Here is a 17,460-nt window from a genome sequence, read left to right as displayed (position 1 = left end):
CGTGATGGCAGTGCCTCTCGCCCCCCTTGCCCCTTGTGATGGCTGTGTGCCCCTCACCCCCCTTGCTCCACGTAATGGCTGTGTGCGCCCTTTCTCCCCCCCTTCCCCTTGTGATGGCTGTATGTGTACCCCTCACCCACCTGATGGCTGTGTGTGACACCCACACCCCCTTGCCCCTCGTGATGGCTGTGTGCCCTTTCTCCCCCTTAACCCCAGTGACGGCTGTGTGCCCCTAGCCCCCGTGATGGCTGTGTGTGCGCCCCTCACCCCCTTGCTCCCCTGATGGCTGTGTGTGTGTGCCCCTCACCCCCCTTGCCCCTCGTGATGGTTGTGCCCCTCACCCCCTGTGATGGCTTGTGCCCCTCACCCCCCTTGCCCCGATGATGGCTGTGTGCCCCTCACCCCCTTGCCCTCCGTGATGGCTTTTGTGTGCCCCTCATCCCCCTTTGACCCCTGTGATGGCTTGTGTGTGTCCCTCACCCCCTTTCCCCCTGTGATGGCGTGTGTGTGCCCCTCACCCCCTTTCCCCCGTGATGGTTGTGTGCCCCCACCCCCCCTCCTTGCCCCTGTGATGGCTGTCCCCCGGCCGCCCCAGCCCCCCTTGTCCCCCGTGTTTGGTTGTGTTTGCCCCCACCTGCCCCTTGCGATGGCTCTCTTGTGCCCCTTTCCCCCCTTAGGTCTCCCTTTATGGTGTGTTGTTACCTCCCTTTCTCCCCCTCCCCTTCTCTAGCACTTTGCTATTCATTATGGTGTGTTGTTGCCCCCTTTTCTCCCCCTCTCCTTTTCCAGCACGTTGCTATTCATACTTGCTTCCTGACCTGTATGATAGTTCCCTGTATGTGCCCCCCCCCCTGCTTTTTGCTCTTCTCCTACCCCTCCAACACTACTCTGAAATGTCATCTGGCCTAGTACGTTGGTCACTTGTTCCGTTCTCTCCCCCTTTCCCTCCTCCCCAACCCTTCGCTTGTTAAATTCCGGCACTACCTCAATTGCCGTCAGGCATAGTAATTGTAGCCGCCTGCCTTTCTCATCCACCTGCCTTCTCCTCCCCTTCCTACCACTGTTCATTAGCATTTACTCTATCATTGTCTTGTGACCTATCGGATAGCAGTTTGTCTTCTTCTCCCACTTCCCCCTCCAGCACTATTCTGAATCGTCATCAAACCTAGTATGTTAGTCGCTTGTCTTGTACCTCTCCTTCTCCCTCACTCCATTTCCCCCATAACTCCGACCCCTCCTCTTGTTAATATTCCGGCACTACATCAATTGTCATCAGGCATAGTAAAGTAACTGCCTGTTTTGTCTCATTTTCCCTCCCCACTCCCTGCCTCCTTTATTGTTCCATGCACTTTCACTATCTGAAATGTCGTCAGGCTGATTAAGATAGTTATCTTTTCACGTTCTGACTGTTTCAAGGACTTGTAAGAATGTAACTTTATTCTCCCATGTTCCCTCCCTCCTGGAAGCGCTTTGAAACACACTGTGTATAGGCGCTATACAAATCAAGAATCAATTCAATTCAGTTCAGTTCAAAGGTCCTTGCTCCAGAGGGTGATTCCCTTCCCTTGGCTTACTCTTGAACACAAACGTTATTCAAACACTAGTTCCTTGCCTTTAATGGCCCAGACAAACACTGTCACACAAAGCTGTTTGGCTTTGTAATTCTTTTCTTTCAGGATTCCTGGTATTCTTGCCTGCCGGATTCTGCTCCTTCTCTTCCAGTCAACACACTCCTTTTCTTATTCCTGATATTTCTTCTCAGGACTTTTTGTATCCAGACATTTGCAATTGCTGGGTATACTCTCCTGCCAGGGCTTCTTGTTTTCACACGCTTGTAATTGCCTGGTGTTCTCTCCTGCCAGGACTTCTGTACATCCAGCATCTGTGGCTAATCCCACAGTTGTACATCTACTTCCTTGGATAATATGTCATCTTGATATATTATTCTGTTTAGGTTCCCCATGTACTTGCACTGCATACATTCACATATTTGCAAAGGTCTTGTCTGTAACTCATTCCACCCTTTTACAATAAGTATTTTTTGCCTTTTCTCTTTCTGTTGCTCTGTTTGATTGTTTGACTTTGGTATACGCCCTGCTGTCTGCACGGTTTCTGGGTGGACTGATGGGATCTTGTTGGCATTTCTGAGCTCTGCGGCAGTCAGCTGTTCAAGGTGCTCTGTGCTCTGCCTGCTTCCTTCTCGCAACCACATTTTGCTCTTCCGTCTCTTGCGGCTTCCACTTGACACTCCTGCTGTCACCTGTGAACGCCCTGGAGTCTCTCTCCGGCTCCTGGCATTCCCGCAGCATATCCTGCTTGTGCAGCAGCTTCTTTCTTTTTGGTCGGTGAGTCACCTTGCTACACCACGTTGGTCTGAGCTTTTTGGTTCCTTGAACCTCGCTGAGAGGTGCAGCTTTCTCTCGCACACAGCAGCAGCCACCATCAACTCTTTACTTTTACTCTTTCAATTTCCCGGGCACAGGTGTCTGGTGTATGCCAAGCAATTACAAGAGCGCTCGCTGTGCTTGTGGCCTCTTTCGCTCTAATTTTGGGAAAAGAAGTCCATTGTTGATGATTGGTTTGAAAAACATGGATAAGCACTTTCAATGGTTTTAAATGGCAAATTAGTTCTGGATGATTGATAAGTGGAACTGGAGAAGGTGGTGTCATAAGTTTCAGAAGGCAAACCAAAGTTGGAATATTAGCCTACAGGTCTCTATTCATAGGAGGAGGAGAAGAGGTATGACAATAGGCCATGAGGGTATTAGAAATGGGAGGGTTATCTTCAAGGAAAGATTGGGGATACCATGTCTCACCCGATGAAGCCTTGACATCTCCCAGAGGTTGTCTTCCCCCATGTGTTCCTCTATCATATAGCCACCCCAGGGTCATTATCAAGATCAGGTAGCAGCTGCCGTCCCCTGGCCACATGGGAGGATGTCACCGCCGGGAAATCGGTGATGACTCCATCAGATTCGTCCATGTTTTAAATGGTGCACGCCAAGAGGAGAATACAAGAGGCATTTTATTAATTATAGATTCTGACATATTTTCCCTCAACCCACATTTCTAACATCCATAGCCTAGCAATATACGCAACCTTTTTTTGAAGCACCTTCGAGAATACATGACTGTATTGAGTCATCCATCCAGTGACCATCAGGAGAATCAGAGGGTAAAACAGAAGAGGGAAGAAAAAAGACAGATATTGGGACACATTTCCACCCTTGACTTATCAACCGCAAATGGCCTTTGAAATATACAAATCCTCCTTTAGTAACTGACATGGACTACTTGAGGGCACCCTACAATATCTGTTCGTGAAATTGAAACAATATTCTTGCTCGAGTCTATTGTAAGGGTGTATAGGTTTCTTTTTTGAAAATGTGTTTATTCTCTGCACGTGTTGCCTTTAGAGTACAAACCTTTTCCCCAAAACCACTTGACTGCCATGGAAAATGGAAAGGGGACTCGAACATGAGGGATGATTCCCTTACGAATTGATTGTGTCCTCCCACATATTCCTCCTCTTTGATATACTTCAGTAGCCTGCTTGCAGCTCAAACTTTTTCCCCAGCAGAGGGCGCTGTGCATAGTCGCCCTTGTTCGAAGGCCTCTGTCTTCCTACAGTGCGACGTTGTATGCTGGTATAAAAGGCACGTACTGCGCCCGTTGCCTCAGTTCTGCTTTTCCTCGCATAGCTCAAAACAGTTCGCCTCGGCATGTAAAAAAAAAAACTGCATAGTTTGAATAATGTTGACTCATACCCCGAAAACGGGCTTCACGAGATGTTCCGAGTGTTTGGTGAAAAATGTCCATAGATGATCCACTTTGGGTATGTCTCTGGTGCCTGGGTCGGGCCATATTGTCAAAGATTGTGGCTCGTGCCATTCTATAACTGGAAACACGATAAAGTAGAGGAAAGTGAAGCTTGCCTTCGGCAAACCCTCTCCAAAATCCTCTTCGGTGACCCCCACAAAAAGATTAGCGAAGATAACATTTTGAGAGCGGTCTCAGCAACAGCCAAGAAGCATGGTAAACGCGCTAAGCGTTCGAGATCTCAACATTCCTCCTTTTCATCGAGGAGATCGAAATAAAAGGCATCTCTCCAGATCGTCAGATTTCTCGACAGATAGGAAACGGGTATGCTTTCAAAAAAAGGGGGCTAGTGCAACAGAATTGGAAAAGTTGTGTCTGCAAATGGTAAATATGTTTGAGAAGGCGCCGGTATCAGCCCCTTTTATGAAATCGAAACAGAGTCATGACCCCATCATGATATTGTCCGACATGGAGTCGGAAAAGACTATTGACCTTCCTCCCAAACATTTGGACAGCAGGACGTCTAAGGTCTTGAAAGATCGAGGTCTTAGAGCGATTGGAAAAATTTGAAATCCTTGAAGGCACATCGTGCACCTCTCATGGCCTCAACGCCTTGCAGGGAAATGTCTCCTCCAATCGACATCGTCGAATGATTCGAAGTAGAGTTCTTTGATGCAGAAATTGACGTATTCTAAACCATAGTTTCTTTTTTGGGAAAGTCAAACGTTTACAAGCCTTTGGAAAGAAGACACTTTTTAAAATCCATGACCTCTATTTATGAGGCGGACGTGGAGGAGGAATGGTCTATGGTTGTGGGCTGCAGTATTGATATTTTATTTCTATTGCGCTCATACACAAGTGTTTCAGAGCGCAAAAAGGCAAGGGAGGGGATCAGGTGAGAACAAAAAAAATGATCTTACTTGGCACAGTGACATTGATAACGTGCAAGTGCACGGGGGAGGGGAAAAGTGCATGGAAGGGGGGAGAAGTGTAAAGTGCGGAGCAAAGGAGAAACAGATAAATAATAATAAATAATAAAGGCAACAAAAAGTGATAGTGCAGCCAGCAAGTGGCAAGTGCTGCATTTAAGGCAGCAGACAAGGTAGGTCTAATAAGTGCAGGAAGAAAAAAAGGGCAGGTGGTTGTATGGGTACAGATACAGACATCCCGGAGGCAGTGCAGGAGGGTGGCAGGGTAAGCAGATATCTGGGCCCGGAGGACAGAGGGTGGCCAGGTGCACAGTGCTAAGAGAGAACAGATCAGAAGGGGTGAGGGGGGCAAAGGCAGAAGCAAAGAGGAAGTTCTTGAGGTGCTTCCGGAACCGGAGATGGTTCTCCTCAAGTTTCAGAGTGGCAGGGAGGCTGTTCCAGAGGGAGGCCACAGCCGAAGACAGATATCTACCCCCAGCTTGTTTCTTTGAAAAACGACTGACCCTGAGGGAGTTGGAAGTAGAGGAGTGAAGAGCTTGAGAGGGGAGGTATTTGCGGAGGGATAGCTCAAGTTATTTTGGAGCCAGTCCCCAGAAAGCCTTGTGGACAATGCAGAGGGTTTTGAATTTAATCTTTGCATCCACTTGGAGCCAATGGCGAGATTTCAGAGCTGGAGAGATACGATCCCAGGGCTTGAGGCCAAGGACAAGTCTCGCAGTCCTGTTCTGGATTATTTGCAGAAGGCGGACAGTAGAGGCAGGTATATTTAAAAAGAGGATGTTACCATAGTGTAACCGAGAGAGAACCAGAGCTTGGTAGAGTGTCGGCTTCTGGGGGAAAGAGAGGAAAGGCAGAGTACCTCTGAGGAGTTGCAGTAGGAAGTTTAGACATTAGAGATGTGGGCGTAGAAGGAAAGTGTGGAGTCAGAGATGACCCTGAGGTTCTTAGCGTCGCAGGTGGGGGTAGGAGGAGGGCCAAGGGAGGCCGGCCAGAGAGTGAGTGGAAAGGATGGAGAAGGTGTGCCGATGAGGAGGATCTCCATCTTGCTGGCATTCAGACAAAGATCATTGGCAGCACACCAATCTTGAATGGCAGTTAGGCATTCAGATATGAGAGAGGGAGAGGAGGTTGCCGAGGGCAGCCTGAAAAGGAGTTGTGTTGTCAGCCTACCACTGGAAATTTGATCAACAAATGGCAATGCAGTAGGCGAGAGTTGGCAGGTATTGGTTGAAATGCCAGGGCGAGAGGTTAGACCCCTGGGGAACACCACATGAGAGGATGATAGATGATAGGAGTATGGTACTCCTGTTGTTCCAGAGGAGTTGATAACCCTAGAAACTAGAATGAAAGATTTGGCGGACACCTTAAAGGATGCCAGTGGTCTGGATACTTCTCCAGAAGTTAAATTTGGCACCCAACTGCTCAGGGCATGCTGATTATTCATATGGATCAGTAATGGCAAAGGAGATGGATTATCTGGGCTGGGGTACTTCGACTGTGTAGTATGCAAAGGAAGATCTTACAGATATTTTGGGTAAAGGGCCATCTAAAGACCCAATCCTTCTTTTTCATACTGCTGTCAAGAACAACGTTTTAGGAAACTGGGTAAGACCAAACATCTCTCCTGCAGTCCTCAAGAATTTTTCAGTTAAATATAGGCCTTCTTCATTTAACCCTGAATTTCTTATAAAACATCCGAGTCCACAGAGCCTTGTACAAGCAGCCAGAGCTGCTTCTAAAGGAGAGTTCTATCCCACGCTTCCTCCAGATATGGAGGATAAAAAGGCTAGATGCTTTTGGAAAGAAAGTCTTCTATGCAGGAAGGATGGCGCTGAAGACAGCCAATACAACCTGTGCATTGGCAAAGTTTACCTTCACTCAGTGGGAGGTAATTGCTATAGCATCTGATCAAATCCCAGAAGACGAAGAAAGAGATGGTTTTATGAGCCTGGTTCAGGACGGGAAGGACGCTGTGTGTTAAGCTTTGCAGTCAAGTTTAGACACTTATGACTGCATTAGCCAATCTATGGCTGCAGGAACTGTACTCGGGCAATTTGCGTGGCTGAGAAAATCAGGATTTGCGCCCGATGTACAACCTAGGCTGTTAGATATGCCTTTTGAAGGATCATATTTGTTTGGTTCTAAGGCAGATGAAAGCCTTGAGAGATTGCAAACATCTTAGGCTGCAGCAAAATCTTCGAGTCTGGCAATTAGCCTCAGCAAGTTCAGACAGCTCGGTCTTCCAACCAGCGATGGGGAAAACAGCTCCAAGAGGACAGTTTTCACAGCGAGGACAGAGAAGGCAACCGTGGGACGTCGGGCACGTTGCAAAGGAGGAGCTGCCACAGCAGCTGCGTCCTTGCCTTCTGCTCCAATCCACTTTAAAGACTTAAAGCATCTGACTACAGTAGAGTGCAGATTAACCCAACATTTGAAATAGTGGCTAAGTATTACAACAGATACTTGGGATCTCCAAACTCTCACCCCTGGTTATTGCCTTCCCTTTCTAAAGAAAACTCCAAACTGTCCCCTGCTAAGCCAGTCCTTTTAAAGTACCAGATCTGCTCCTTCTACTGGAGGAAGGTGCAATCGAACAGGTACATGTAGCAGAAAGGAATCAAGGCTTGTACTCTTCTTATTGTCTGATCTCAAAAAACGACAGAGGGGTGCAACCCATCTTGGACTTGAGATGCTTGAACACGTTCCTCAGGAAGGACAAGTTCAAGATGGTCACTCTTTCGCGGATCCTCCAGGCCCTTCAGCTTCAGGATTGGATGGTGCCATTGGCTCTTAAGGATGCTTATTTTCATGTGCCAATTCATCTAAAGCACAGGAACTACCCGAGATTCGCTGTTGGCAGTTCTCATCAGTTTCGAGTACTGCCATTTGGGCTGGCCATGCGCCATAGGGTCCTTTACCAAGTTGATGGCGGTGGTGGTAGCAAATCTACGGAGGGGGTTGGGATTCACATCTACCCCTATCTGGACGATTGGCTGATCAGAGCTTGTTCACCCAAACAAGCTCTGGAACATCTGCAAAGCACCTTTCAATCTCTCCACAGGCTGGGCTGCTCCCTCAACGTCAAGAAGTCCCACATGACACCTTCCTAAAAGCTTTGCCACCCAGTGTAAAGGCTATCCACATTTCGCAGATGGTAAGCAAATTTTAAAGTGCCCCAAGTCTTTTGTCCTTCGATTTTCTGCAGTTGCTTGGCCTCATGGCATCCTCCATTTTTCAGGTGCCAGAGGCTCGACTGAGAATGGGGTCTCTTCAGTGGGCTCTCAGGACTCAGTGGTCTCAGTTCTCTGACAGAATGACGGATCTGGTACAGATCCCAAACAGGGCCATGCAGGCCGTCAAGGAGAATGTTTTGAAGGGGGAACCCATTTGGCAACCATGGCCAGAGATTACAGTTGACACCTCCCTCACAGGTTAGGAAGGTCACTCAAACGGATTGACGACCAGCGGACGCTGGTCTCTGTCAGAGTCCAGCTACATATCAACCTTTTGGAACTGAGGGCAATCAGACTTGCACTTATTGCCTTTCTGCCATCTGTACAAAAAAAAAGTCCTGATAATGATCGACAACACAGTGGCCATGCATTACCTCGACAAGAGAGGAGTAGGAGGCTCGCTCCTGCTGTGCAGAGAGGCATTGTGGTTTTAGTTTTGGGCACTGCAGAAAGGAATCTCGCTATCAGCAGTTCATCTGGTTGGAGAGGAAAACTCTGCGGCGGATGCTGTTAGCTGGCAGAGGACAGTCTCCCACAAGTGGGAACTAGCTCAGGAAGTTTCAAGAGATCTTCCCCCTTGGGGACCCCCCCCAAGTGGATCTGTTTGCCTCCAGTGTCAACAGGAAGTGCAACCGGTTCTGCTCAAGGGAATTTCCTCAGAGAGGAGCTCTACGGGACGCGTTCATAGTGGAGTTCGAATTTCTGCTTCTATACGCTTTTCCACCAATCGAGGAAGCTTCAGAAATCCATGATTCTGATTGCCGTGGATTGGGCCAGGAGGACATGGTATCCAGAACTTCTGGAAATTTCCATCCGTCTTCCGCAAAGGGAGGATCTCCTCTTGCAAGAGGGAGGTCACATTCTTCATCCAGCGGTCAGGACCCTCAACCTTCAAGCATGGTTTCTGAGAGGTTAAGGTACAAAGATTGGGACCTTCGGAAGACTACATTGAGGTGTTGCTTTCGGCCAGAAGGCCATCAACTAAATCTCTATACTGCTGCCGTTTGAACAAATTCCATATCTGGTGTAGAGATCAGGGAATCGACCTATTTTTTTGTTACACTCCATAGGTTTTGTCTTGTCTTCTACACCTACCGATCAGGGGCTGCAGGTTAATAAGGCCTAGGGTTGTCTAGCAGCACTGTCTGTTTTCAAGCGCTCTCCAGAACAAGGTTCCTGTTTTAAGGTTTCCGAATGTCATACAGTTCTTAAAACATTTGACCAAATTTTCTTGCTGCTACCATTCATGGTTCCGGTCTGTGATCTCAACATGGTTTTAAGTTTTCTGATAGGTTCCCCATTTGAACCATTACATTCTTGTCCGCTTAGGATGTTGTCATTAAAGACAGTATTCTTAACGGCCATTACCTCTGCGCACAGAGTGAGCGAGCTTCAGGCATTATCTTCCAAACCACAATTTACAATCTTCAACAAGAACAAGGTAGTTTTGAGAGTTTGTCCTTCTTTTCTACCTAATATAGTTTCAGAATTTAATTTAACACAGAACATTGTTTTACCAGCTTTCTACCCTTCTTATCCATCTAAGAAGGAGACGTTACACAGACTTGACCCTAGAAGAGCAACAAGTTTCTATATTAACAGGGCCAGGACAACCAACATTTTGTTGGTTATGCGGCCCATAGACTGGGACAAGCAGTTGCAACAAACAAACGCAGTCTTGTGGATCATACTATGTATTTCCAAATGTTCCAACTTGGCTGGGAAAGAGATTCCCGAGGGTCTAAGGGCACACTCAACTAGAGCTGTAGCAGCTTCTTCAGCCCTCCAGAGAGGGGTACCACTGCAAGACATCTACAATGCTGCCACTTGGTCTTCCTTGCACAGATTTGCAAAGCACTACTGTTTAGATTCCCTTTCGGGCTGGGAATCCACATTTTGAAAACCAGTTAGACTGCATAAATCAAAATTAAACTCTTCTTTCCCACCTCCTCCAAAGCACTGCTATGGGATAATATCAAAGATGAGGAATACGTGGGAGGACACAATTGATTCGAGGAACAAATTCCTTACCCCTGGTAATGTTCTTTCGATTGGATGCGCCTCCCATGTATTCCTCATAGCCCTCCCATTGCGTGCTTTACACTTTCCTCTCCATTAACGCTCAAGTACCTCTCATCTTCGAGACTGCTGTGCTGGTGAGAGGAAAAACATGAACTGAAGCAACGGGTGCGGTGCGTGCCTTTTTTATACCAGAGTACAACGTCACACACTAGGAGAATGGAGGCCCTCAAAGGAAAGAAGGCCGACGAAGCACTATTCTGGGAAAATAATTTCTGAGCTACAAGCAGGATATCGAAGTATATGAAAGATGAGGAATATGTGGGAGGAACATCCAGTCGAAAGAACATTACCAGGTGTAAGTAATTTGTTCTCTTTCCATGGTATAGCACTCAAAGCTTTTGAGAAAGCTACAGGAGGACCAAAACAAGGTAATTGGAAACCCAAAAGGTTAAATGCAGGAGAAAAATGGGTGATGCAAGTGATGGTGGTTCATCCGAAGAGTACGACATAGCGTTCCATTGCAAGACGTAGCCATTGTTATAAGCTTTCTGAATTACTTAAGATGCTGCAGCAGTGGATTATTATGACGTTAGCACTCCGTTCCAAGGGCTAGAATGGGAATAACAGCCGGCAACCAGAGTTATATGCCTGAGAAAAGCAAGGGCCTATAACAATGGTACAGGGACTTTGCCCTCCATTCCAGCCCTTGTAATGAGGTGGTAATGCCATTAGCACCCCACGGGTTACCAAAAAAACCAAGGATTCTCATTCATTGAATGGACGCTGTGCGCGTCCAGTTCAATGAATGGAAATCCTTGGCTAAAATGGCCACCATGGTAATGGAAGAGAGGCTCCATAAGGAGCCTCTCTTCCATTACCATGGTTGTCTGGAAAAGCGAGAGGCGGTGAAGCGGCCGCTGCAACACTCGGGTAAGTTGGTGCAGGGGAGGAGAGTCAGGGGGGGGGTGCAGAAGGGGAGGCAGCCAGCGGATTCCGTGGAACACTGGCTGAGATTAGAGGTTTCAGCCCGCTATCCACGGAACCCGATTGGCTGTGCCCTCCGTCCCGAGTGTTAATACGTTATTACTGTTGAGTAGTGATGTCATTTTCTTATTAAAGGGTAGTAGTGTTAGCACGACTAGATACATAATAAAATGTGCTTGGTTTTATATAGCTAATGGAGGCTTCTGGTGTTCTATAAATATGATATGGTTTACAGGATATTTTGTACACTGTGTACACATGCAATTCAGTAATATTTACGAATTGTGTGTATGTTGGAGAAATAACCTTGGTATTGTTTCTCTTTTTTATTTAAAACTAGTGTAGAAGCCAGTGTACACGGGCCAAAGTGCAGGTTTTCATTAACACAGTAGGTCCACTATATATCCTAAGGCAACAGCTCCCTCTAGCGGTGACAACAGGTGAAGCTGTAACTGCATCGGACAAATATACAGGAAAAACGTACATCTGGCCTTTTATTATATTGTTAGATATTTTCAGATGGCCAATGAAATATTACAGTAATGTGGTTTTGAACATTGTAAGCATTATTTGAATGTTGGGTCCATGTTAAAGTGCTTTGTTTATAGAAGATGCACATGTAGAAAAATCCATGTTAGTCTATTAAACCTTTTCTTTTTTATGGGTGTTCCAAGGTCTTGGGTTGGTATGTTGATAGTTTTCTAATACTTCAAAATGTCCACAGCTCTCATTTTACACATTTTCCTCATAGGTATGAGCTTGCCCATCAGCTCCAAGAGCAGCAGCAACCTGCCTCAATTGATGAGTCTCCATTAGATACGCGGACTATTCAAGTTTCCACTCACATGCAGGTGGAGATTGAAAGCGATGAGCTACAGCAAGCAGATGAGGTATCGCCTGACACAGAGGTGATCTTGCAACTGGAGCCGCATCATGTTGTGGCTACAGAAGATTCAGACCTAGGACATGTACTGACTGAGCACCCCTTGCAAGAAGATGAAGGTATGAATTCCAATGATGAAAGTGTAACAATGCAACGGTTCATCAGCCCTACATTTCAGAGCTGATTGACATGTCCTGTACGGTTTCTGCTTACGTTTTAAAAATATGTTTTAAGCAGCTAAATGAACCTAGCAGCATGTACTGAAGTGTTAAATCTCAAAAAGCCATCATGCAAATAAATGCTTCTTTGTCACTTTGTTTTTATAACCCATTGCTCCCGCACCAATGCTCAAACATTCCACTAGCCATAAATCACCCCCTCCACACCACTCCCTACATAAAATAATAAATGGAGTCCCTTAACTTGCCTTGACAAGGAAACGCCTTAGGCTAGAAATTGGTAGGAAACTTTCAATTATTCAGAACATTGAAACACCAGCAGAGAAGGTTCCACCCCACTCTGAGGGATAGACCTGCTGTTGAGTCTGGAAGAGACCTGGTTTGCTTATTGAAATAATCTGCTGTCTTGGGGCGATTTATTGCACGTATTAAACAACCCAAAGTCGGTGAGACCTGTTGCACACATGAATGAAACCCGATAGCTGGTGAAGTCCTATTGTGAGCATTGACAAAACTGCTGATTCGATAGAGTTTATGTACAGAAAACCACATTCAAGGAACCACAGAACCAAATTCCTGGGAAGAGGTCTTTAGAGTAGTGGTGAAAGTGGTAAGACTGCAGAGTCTGGACTGTGAATACATTCTGGAAAGCATGGGTGGACATTTTAGCTTTCAGTTAACAAACGCATTTGTTAGCCAAATTGTGTAACCTTTGTGTTTTGAAGCTCAGGTTTTATTAAGGTTAAGTTTTGAAGACTTTATGTTGGGCACATTGTTTCAAAATCTTTTGTAGAATAGGGTGTGCTATGGAGGGGGGTTAGGACTTGCGAGATTTTGGAAATGTGTGTTTCGACCATCGATTTCACAAGGTGGTTGCATACCTGTATCAGACCACCGATTATTTTGACCCATCCTGACACTGTTTTGCGTTATAGCTTTACTATTTGTACTTCAAACCCCTAAATCCTATAAGCTTTTAGACAAACCCATTTCCTAAAGACATCAGAATTAAGATTAGTTAAACCCCATCCACTTCATCACTTGTATCATTGTGGCCATTCCACAAATACCAATTAGATCTGCTCCCTAGGTAATAAAGAACACGTTCCCTATACATTGTGAAATAACCAGAAAAAACGACAAACTAACAAAAGGCTCTATGCAAAGATATTTATCTGTCAAAACCTCACCAGGCATAGGTAAAAATATATTGACTAGATCCTTGTTCGATTCTTCCCCAACAGAGTGAGTACCGATTTGTGTTTAAGGGAAACTGGACATGCAGAAGTGTATTTTATTGTAATTGCTCTGTGACAACAGAACTCCACAAACTGTCCTTCACTACTTTATTTCCTCTACATACAATGGTCCACAAATGAATTTGGGTGCCTTTTAATATGTGTGCTTCAAGCAAAGTAGAGGGCAGAACATTTGTATCCAAGTCTTTTTATATTTCATTAATAGAATTTTAACAGTGCATACCCCACAGCACAGCATCAATTACTGCTGTTTTTATTAGCTTTGTTTACTTCCTAACAGCTTGCAGTTTCCGCACCATCGGGTCATCCATTTCATCTGGTGCATTATTTGCATTTCCCAGAATTCAACCATCTCTACAGGCCAAGCCAGGATTTTTCCCGCCCATGCTACTGACTCGACTCCCCCTTGGATCTACCCCAAGGCAGCCTTGCTCCTCTCTGATGTTATACCATTGCCCCTGCAGTCTTTTCCCATAGTCTGCTCAGTGCTATTGTCTTCTACCTAACTTGGAACATCCATTACTTCCCTGCTGATGAGAAAAGATCTAAACTTGGTCCAGATGTAAACTGGCTTCTGCCGGGGATGGGACAGGGCATTGCCTGTCTCCAAATCCTCTATTGAAAGGGGTCTTTTTTCGGGGGTCTTTCAACTTCTTCGGCCTTTCGACCTGTTAAGGTTTTCGGTATGTAAGTGTTGCGTATGTGTGAAATGGTTCGGAGGAGCCACTACCCCACCTCCGTGGTTAAGTATATGATTGTTGTTTTCACACAAATAAACTGCGCCACACATCCTGATTTATGGTTGAGAAAATTGTTTCACATCTCCTAAAGGAGTGCCTTATTATATGACACATGTTTTTGCCTTCACAAGAGCCTTTTTCAAATCAGGGCACGTATTCCATTCTCATATTTCTCATCAGTGTTCATTCATTGATGTAATAGGTCCTGGTACCTTCATGGTCTCTGTGCGTCGGCTCTGTTCCGATCAATCCTGTATTGGATTTGACCCCATATAACTGGGGTTTGGGGAGGGAATCTTCTAATCTACCTACGGTATTTCAGCACTTTGCATAGACAGTTGTAAGGCTTCAGAATCAGTATTGAAGTGGCTTAAGCCCCATCGTGCTGGGGTTCATCTTAAACAGTCTTGCCAATGTTTTGCCAAGATCTATCTGTGTGAGAGTAGTCTAGGGCTACAATGACTCCACACAGAGCAACACTAACTCAAGATAGACAGTACGTATATCGAAATACAGGTATTTATTAGGCCTTTTGTACTCTTACGTCCCGTTCCTTTTTCTCCATACTGTATGGGCGTCCCTCCTAGGGACAGGAGACGGAAACTTTTTCACCAGAAAACATCTTCTTACCCTTTAAATTTGGAGGCGCACAGGGAGCATGCACTGCCCTGACTCCGCCCACCGGCCCCAGTGCTCTTTTCTGCGTCGACAGGAATGGACCTCTTTCAACAGCGCTCCTGGGTTTGGCTTCGGCCTTGTAATTCCAACCGCTCTTCTGCCGGATACTGTCTTTTTTTTGTCTTTTCTTCTAATCTTAAACCAGGTACTCGTCCTCTGGCACCACGCTCCTCCCTGGCGCATGCAACGTCCTTGAACTTCAGCAGGTGTCCAGCCTGCGAAGTGTGCTTATCTACGTCCAACCCTCACGCTCTAGGCCTCCGCTGCCTTGGCAAGGACCACGGCTGGGAGGACTGTACTGCGTGTCACACGCTCACACCTTGATCTCTGAAGAACAGGTTTGCAAGGTTGAGGGAGCTCTTCGAGAAGTCGCCTCCAGAGGACTTGAAGAACTTCGTCAAGCATAGATCAAGGTCCAAGGCAGGGCCTCTCTTTTCCATCACACCGGCAAGGGCGATTCCTTCGCTAGGAAATGGCTGAGCCGGTGGGACCGTTCCGGTCCTTACACCAGCGCAGGTACCAAGGCTCACCCAGCTACCGGCCCCCAGGCTGAGGGGTCGCTCGATGCTTCTGGAGACAGCGCTGAGGGACCTCAAGTTTCTTTTACTGGGTGTCCACCCGAGGGGCTACGCCCTAGTACTGAACAAATGTCTGAGGGGGCGCCTGTACACAGCATTACTGACGATTCAGCCGAGGGCTGTATGCCTGCCATGTCTGGTCCTGAGGTGCAGGGTAGGCCTCAAGCTCCACCGTCAATAGGCCTGGATGAGAGGAAGACGGTCACAGCGAGCCAGGCACAACTATGCAGGCACGTGGCGTGCAGCTCGAAAAGATGGCCGCCCCGCCAGACAATATGGCCGCTCGTCAGACACCGACCCCTTTTTGGGTGCAGGTAGGAGATAGTGTCCAGGTGGGATTATTGGCAACCAGGTACGTGACTTACAGCTTATCCTTCTTCATTGCAAGGCAGATACTACTGGCAAGGCAGAGTACGCACAGGCCCCGGCTGCAAGCCCCTACTCTGTCAATACCACCTGCCACCCCACCAGCCTACGAGGACAGGTTTTTTGAGAAGTTCCTCACGCTGATGAGGTCCCCTCAGATGAGCTGCATCCTTCGGGATGTTATCGGGGACATGCTACACTTGGTCCTGCCGCCAGTCCCCACAGTCATTCCTCCAATGGCTCCGGTGTCTCAGGCCCCTACACAGCCCCAGCTGCCCATGCTAGGTCCTTAGATTCTGGCTCCCCTGCCTCCCACAGCTCAGGCTGTTCCACAACAGCCTCTGCAGCCTCCTCTGGCTCCCACGCCTCAGCCTATGGCTCTCAGCACTCCTCCACCGGCTCCAGACCAGCCGGACACCCCATTGGACACCGATGAGGAGGAGGACCCCGACACACCATCGTCAGCCAAGGCTTTCCATGATCGACTTGCAGGTTTGGCGGAATACTTGGGGCATCCATAACCAGAGGTTGAACAACTGGAGGCGGGGGTCCTGGCCAAAGTCCTCACTCTACGCCCCGTGGCTAGAACAGGGATTCCGATGCAGAAAGATTTTGTTGCCCTTGCCAAGAAGGGATGGCTGAAACCTCACTCAGCACAGCCCACTAACAGATGCCTTGACGCCAAGCACGGGCAGTTGGAGGGGGGGGGATACACTCTTGTTTTCTGCATACCCTCTACCACACTCATCGGCTATGGCTGCGGCTTGCATATACTCGAAGCCTCAGTCATCATCGGCCACCTCCTTCTCAGCTCTGCTAATCAAGGAGGAGAATATCTTGGAGGCATATGGTAAGATCTACTCAAACGCCTCTCTGCACCTTCGTCAGTCTAATGCGGATGCCATGCTTGCAGCTGTTAACCAGAGGCTTTGGCGGGAAATAGCCGGCTTCCTGCCGTAACTTCCGGTGCACAGTCAGGCACCTATTAAGGCGGGGCTGGCAGAAGCGAAGATGGTGGCTCAAGATATGGGGTCCACAGTGGTGCATATTGACACCTCAGACCGGGCCATCTGCATCGCCACTGACATGAGAAGGAACGCATGGATCCTGGCCACAAAGTTCAACCCGGACATCTAGGAACGCATATTGGACCTTCCATTCACCATAGATGAGGAATTGGATAGGAAGAACAGTTCCCAGATTGCGAAGTGTTTATCCATCCTCACAAAGTCCATGCCCAAGACCTACAGTCAAACTCACCAACGATCTGACAAGGGTCGGGCCTTCGGCGGGTTCCGGTGCTTCCAAGGACGACGGTTCTGGCAGCCTGACTGATCTCTTGGGATTTGAACCCACTGAAAAAGGGACCACAATATAACAGTGACCACAAATGGTGTTCCTATATTTGATGCTATGAACTTGAAGATACAACGTTCCAGGCATACAGGCCTTAATAACGTTTAAGTCTCCACATGGTTTCTGGATACTTCAAAGGTCGTTGCTATTACACCATTGAGATATACCTATCAGAAACCTACATATTCATCACTCCACTTGGATATACATGTCGTGGAGTAATCTAGGCCTTGATAACGACCAGGGGTCGAAACACGTGTCGACTGTTTTTTCTACCTTTTGAAGAATAAATATAATTCACCACTAAGTTGAATCTCAGAGAACTCTGCCATAATTTGGATGGACTATGTACTAATTTGAATAGTAGTTTTGCTTAGAGTTCGAGATACTCCCGCGAACCATTTCATACAAGGAAGTAGATACTCTCACTTTCT

The 17,460-nt window shown here is 47.1% G+C and overlaps 1 protein-coding gene across 6 annotated transcripts in view; it reads left to right on the top strand.

The window, feature by feature from the left end:
- The window catches only part of ZNF236 (zinc finger protein 236), a 2,444,547-nt gene that overhangs the window by 976,822 nt on the left and 1,450,265 nt on the right, over window positions 1-17,460 (top strand). For all 6 annotated transcript variants that reach the window (XM_069620724.1, XM_069620725.1, XM_069620723.1 and 3 more), the window contains one exon: window positions 11,739-11,989. In XM_069620724.1, coding sequence (XP_069476825.1) covers window positions 11,739-11,989 — 251 coding nt within the window. The remainder of the gene's footprint in view (window positions 1-11,738; window positions 11,990-17,460) is intronic.

This window comes from Ambystoma mexicanum, chromosome 5q (assembly GCF_040938575.1).
Source record: "Ambystoma mexicanum isolate Mex_15411 chromosome 5q, UKY_AmexF1_1, whole genome shotgun sequence".
NCBI lineage: Eukaryota > Metazoa > Chordata > Amphibia > Caudata > Ambystomatidae > Ambystoma > Ambystoma mexicanum.
Note: the sequence above shows the minus strand (reverse complement) of the source record. Positions and strands in the feature narration are given on the sequence as shown.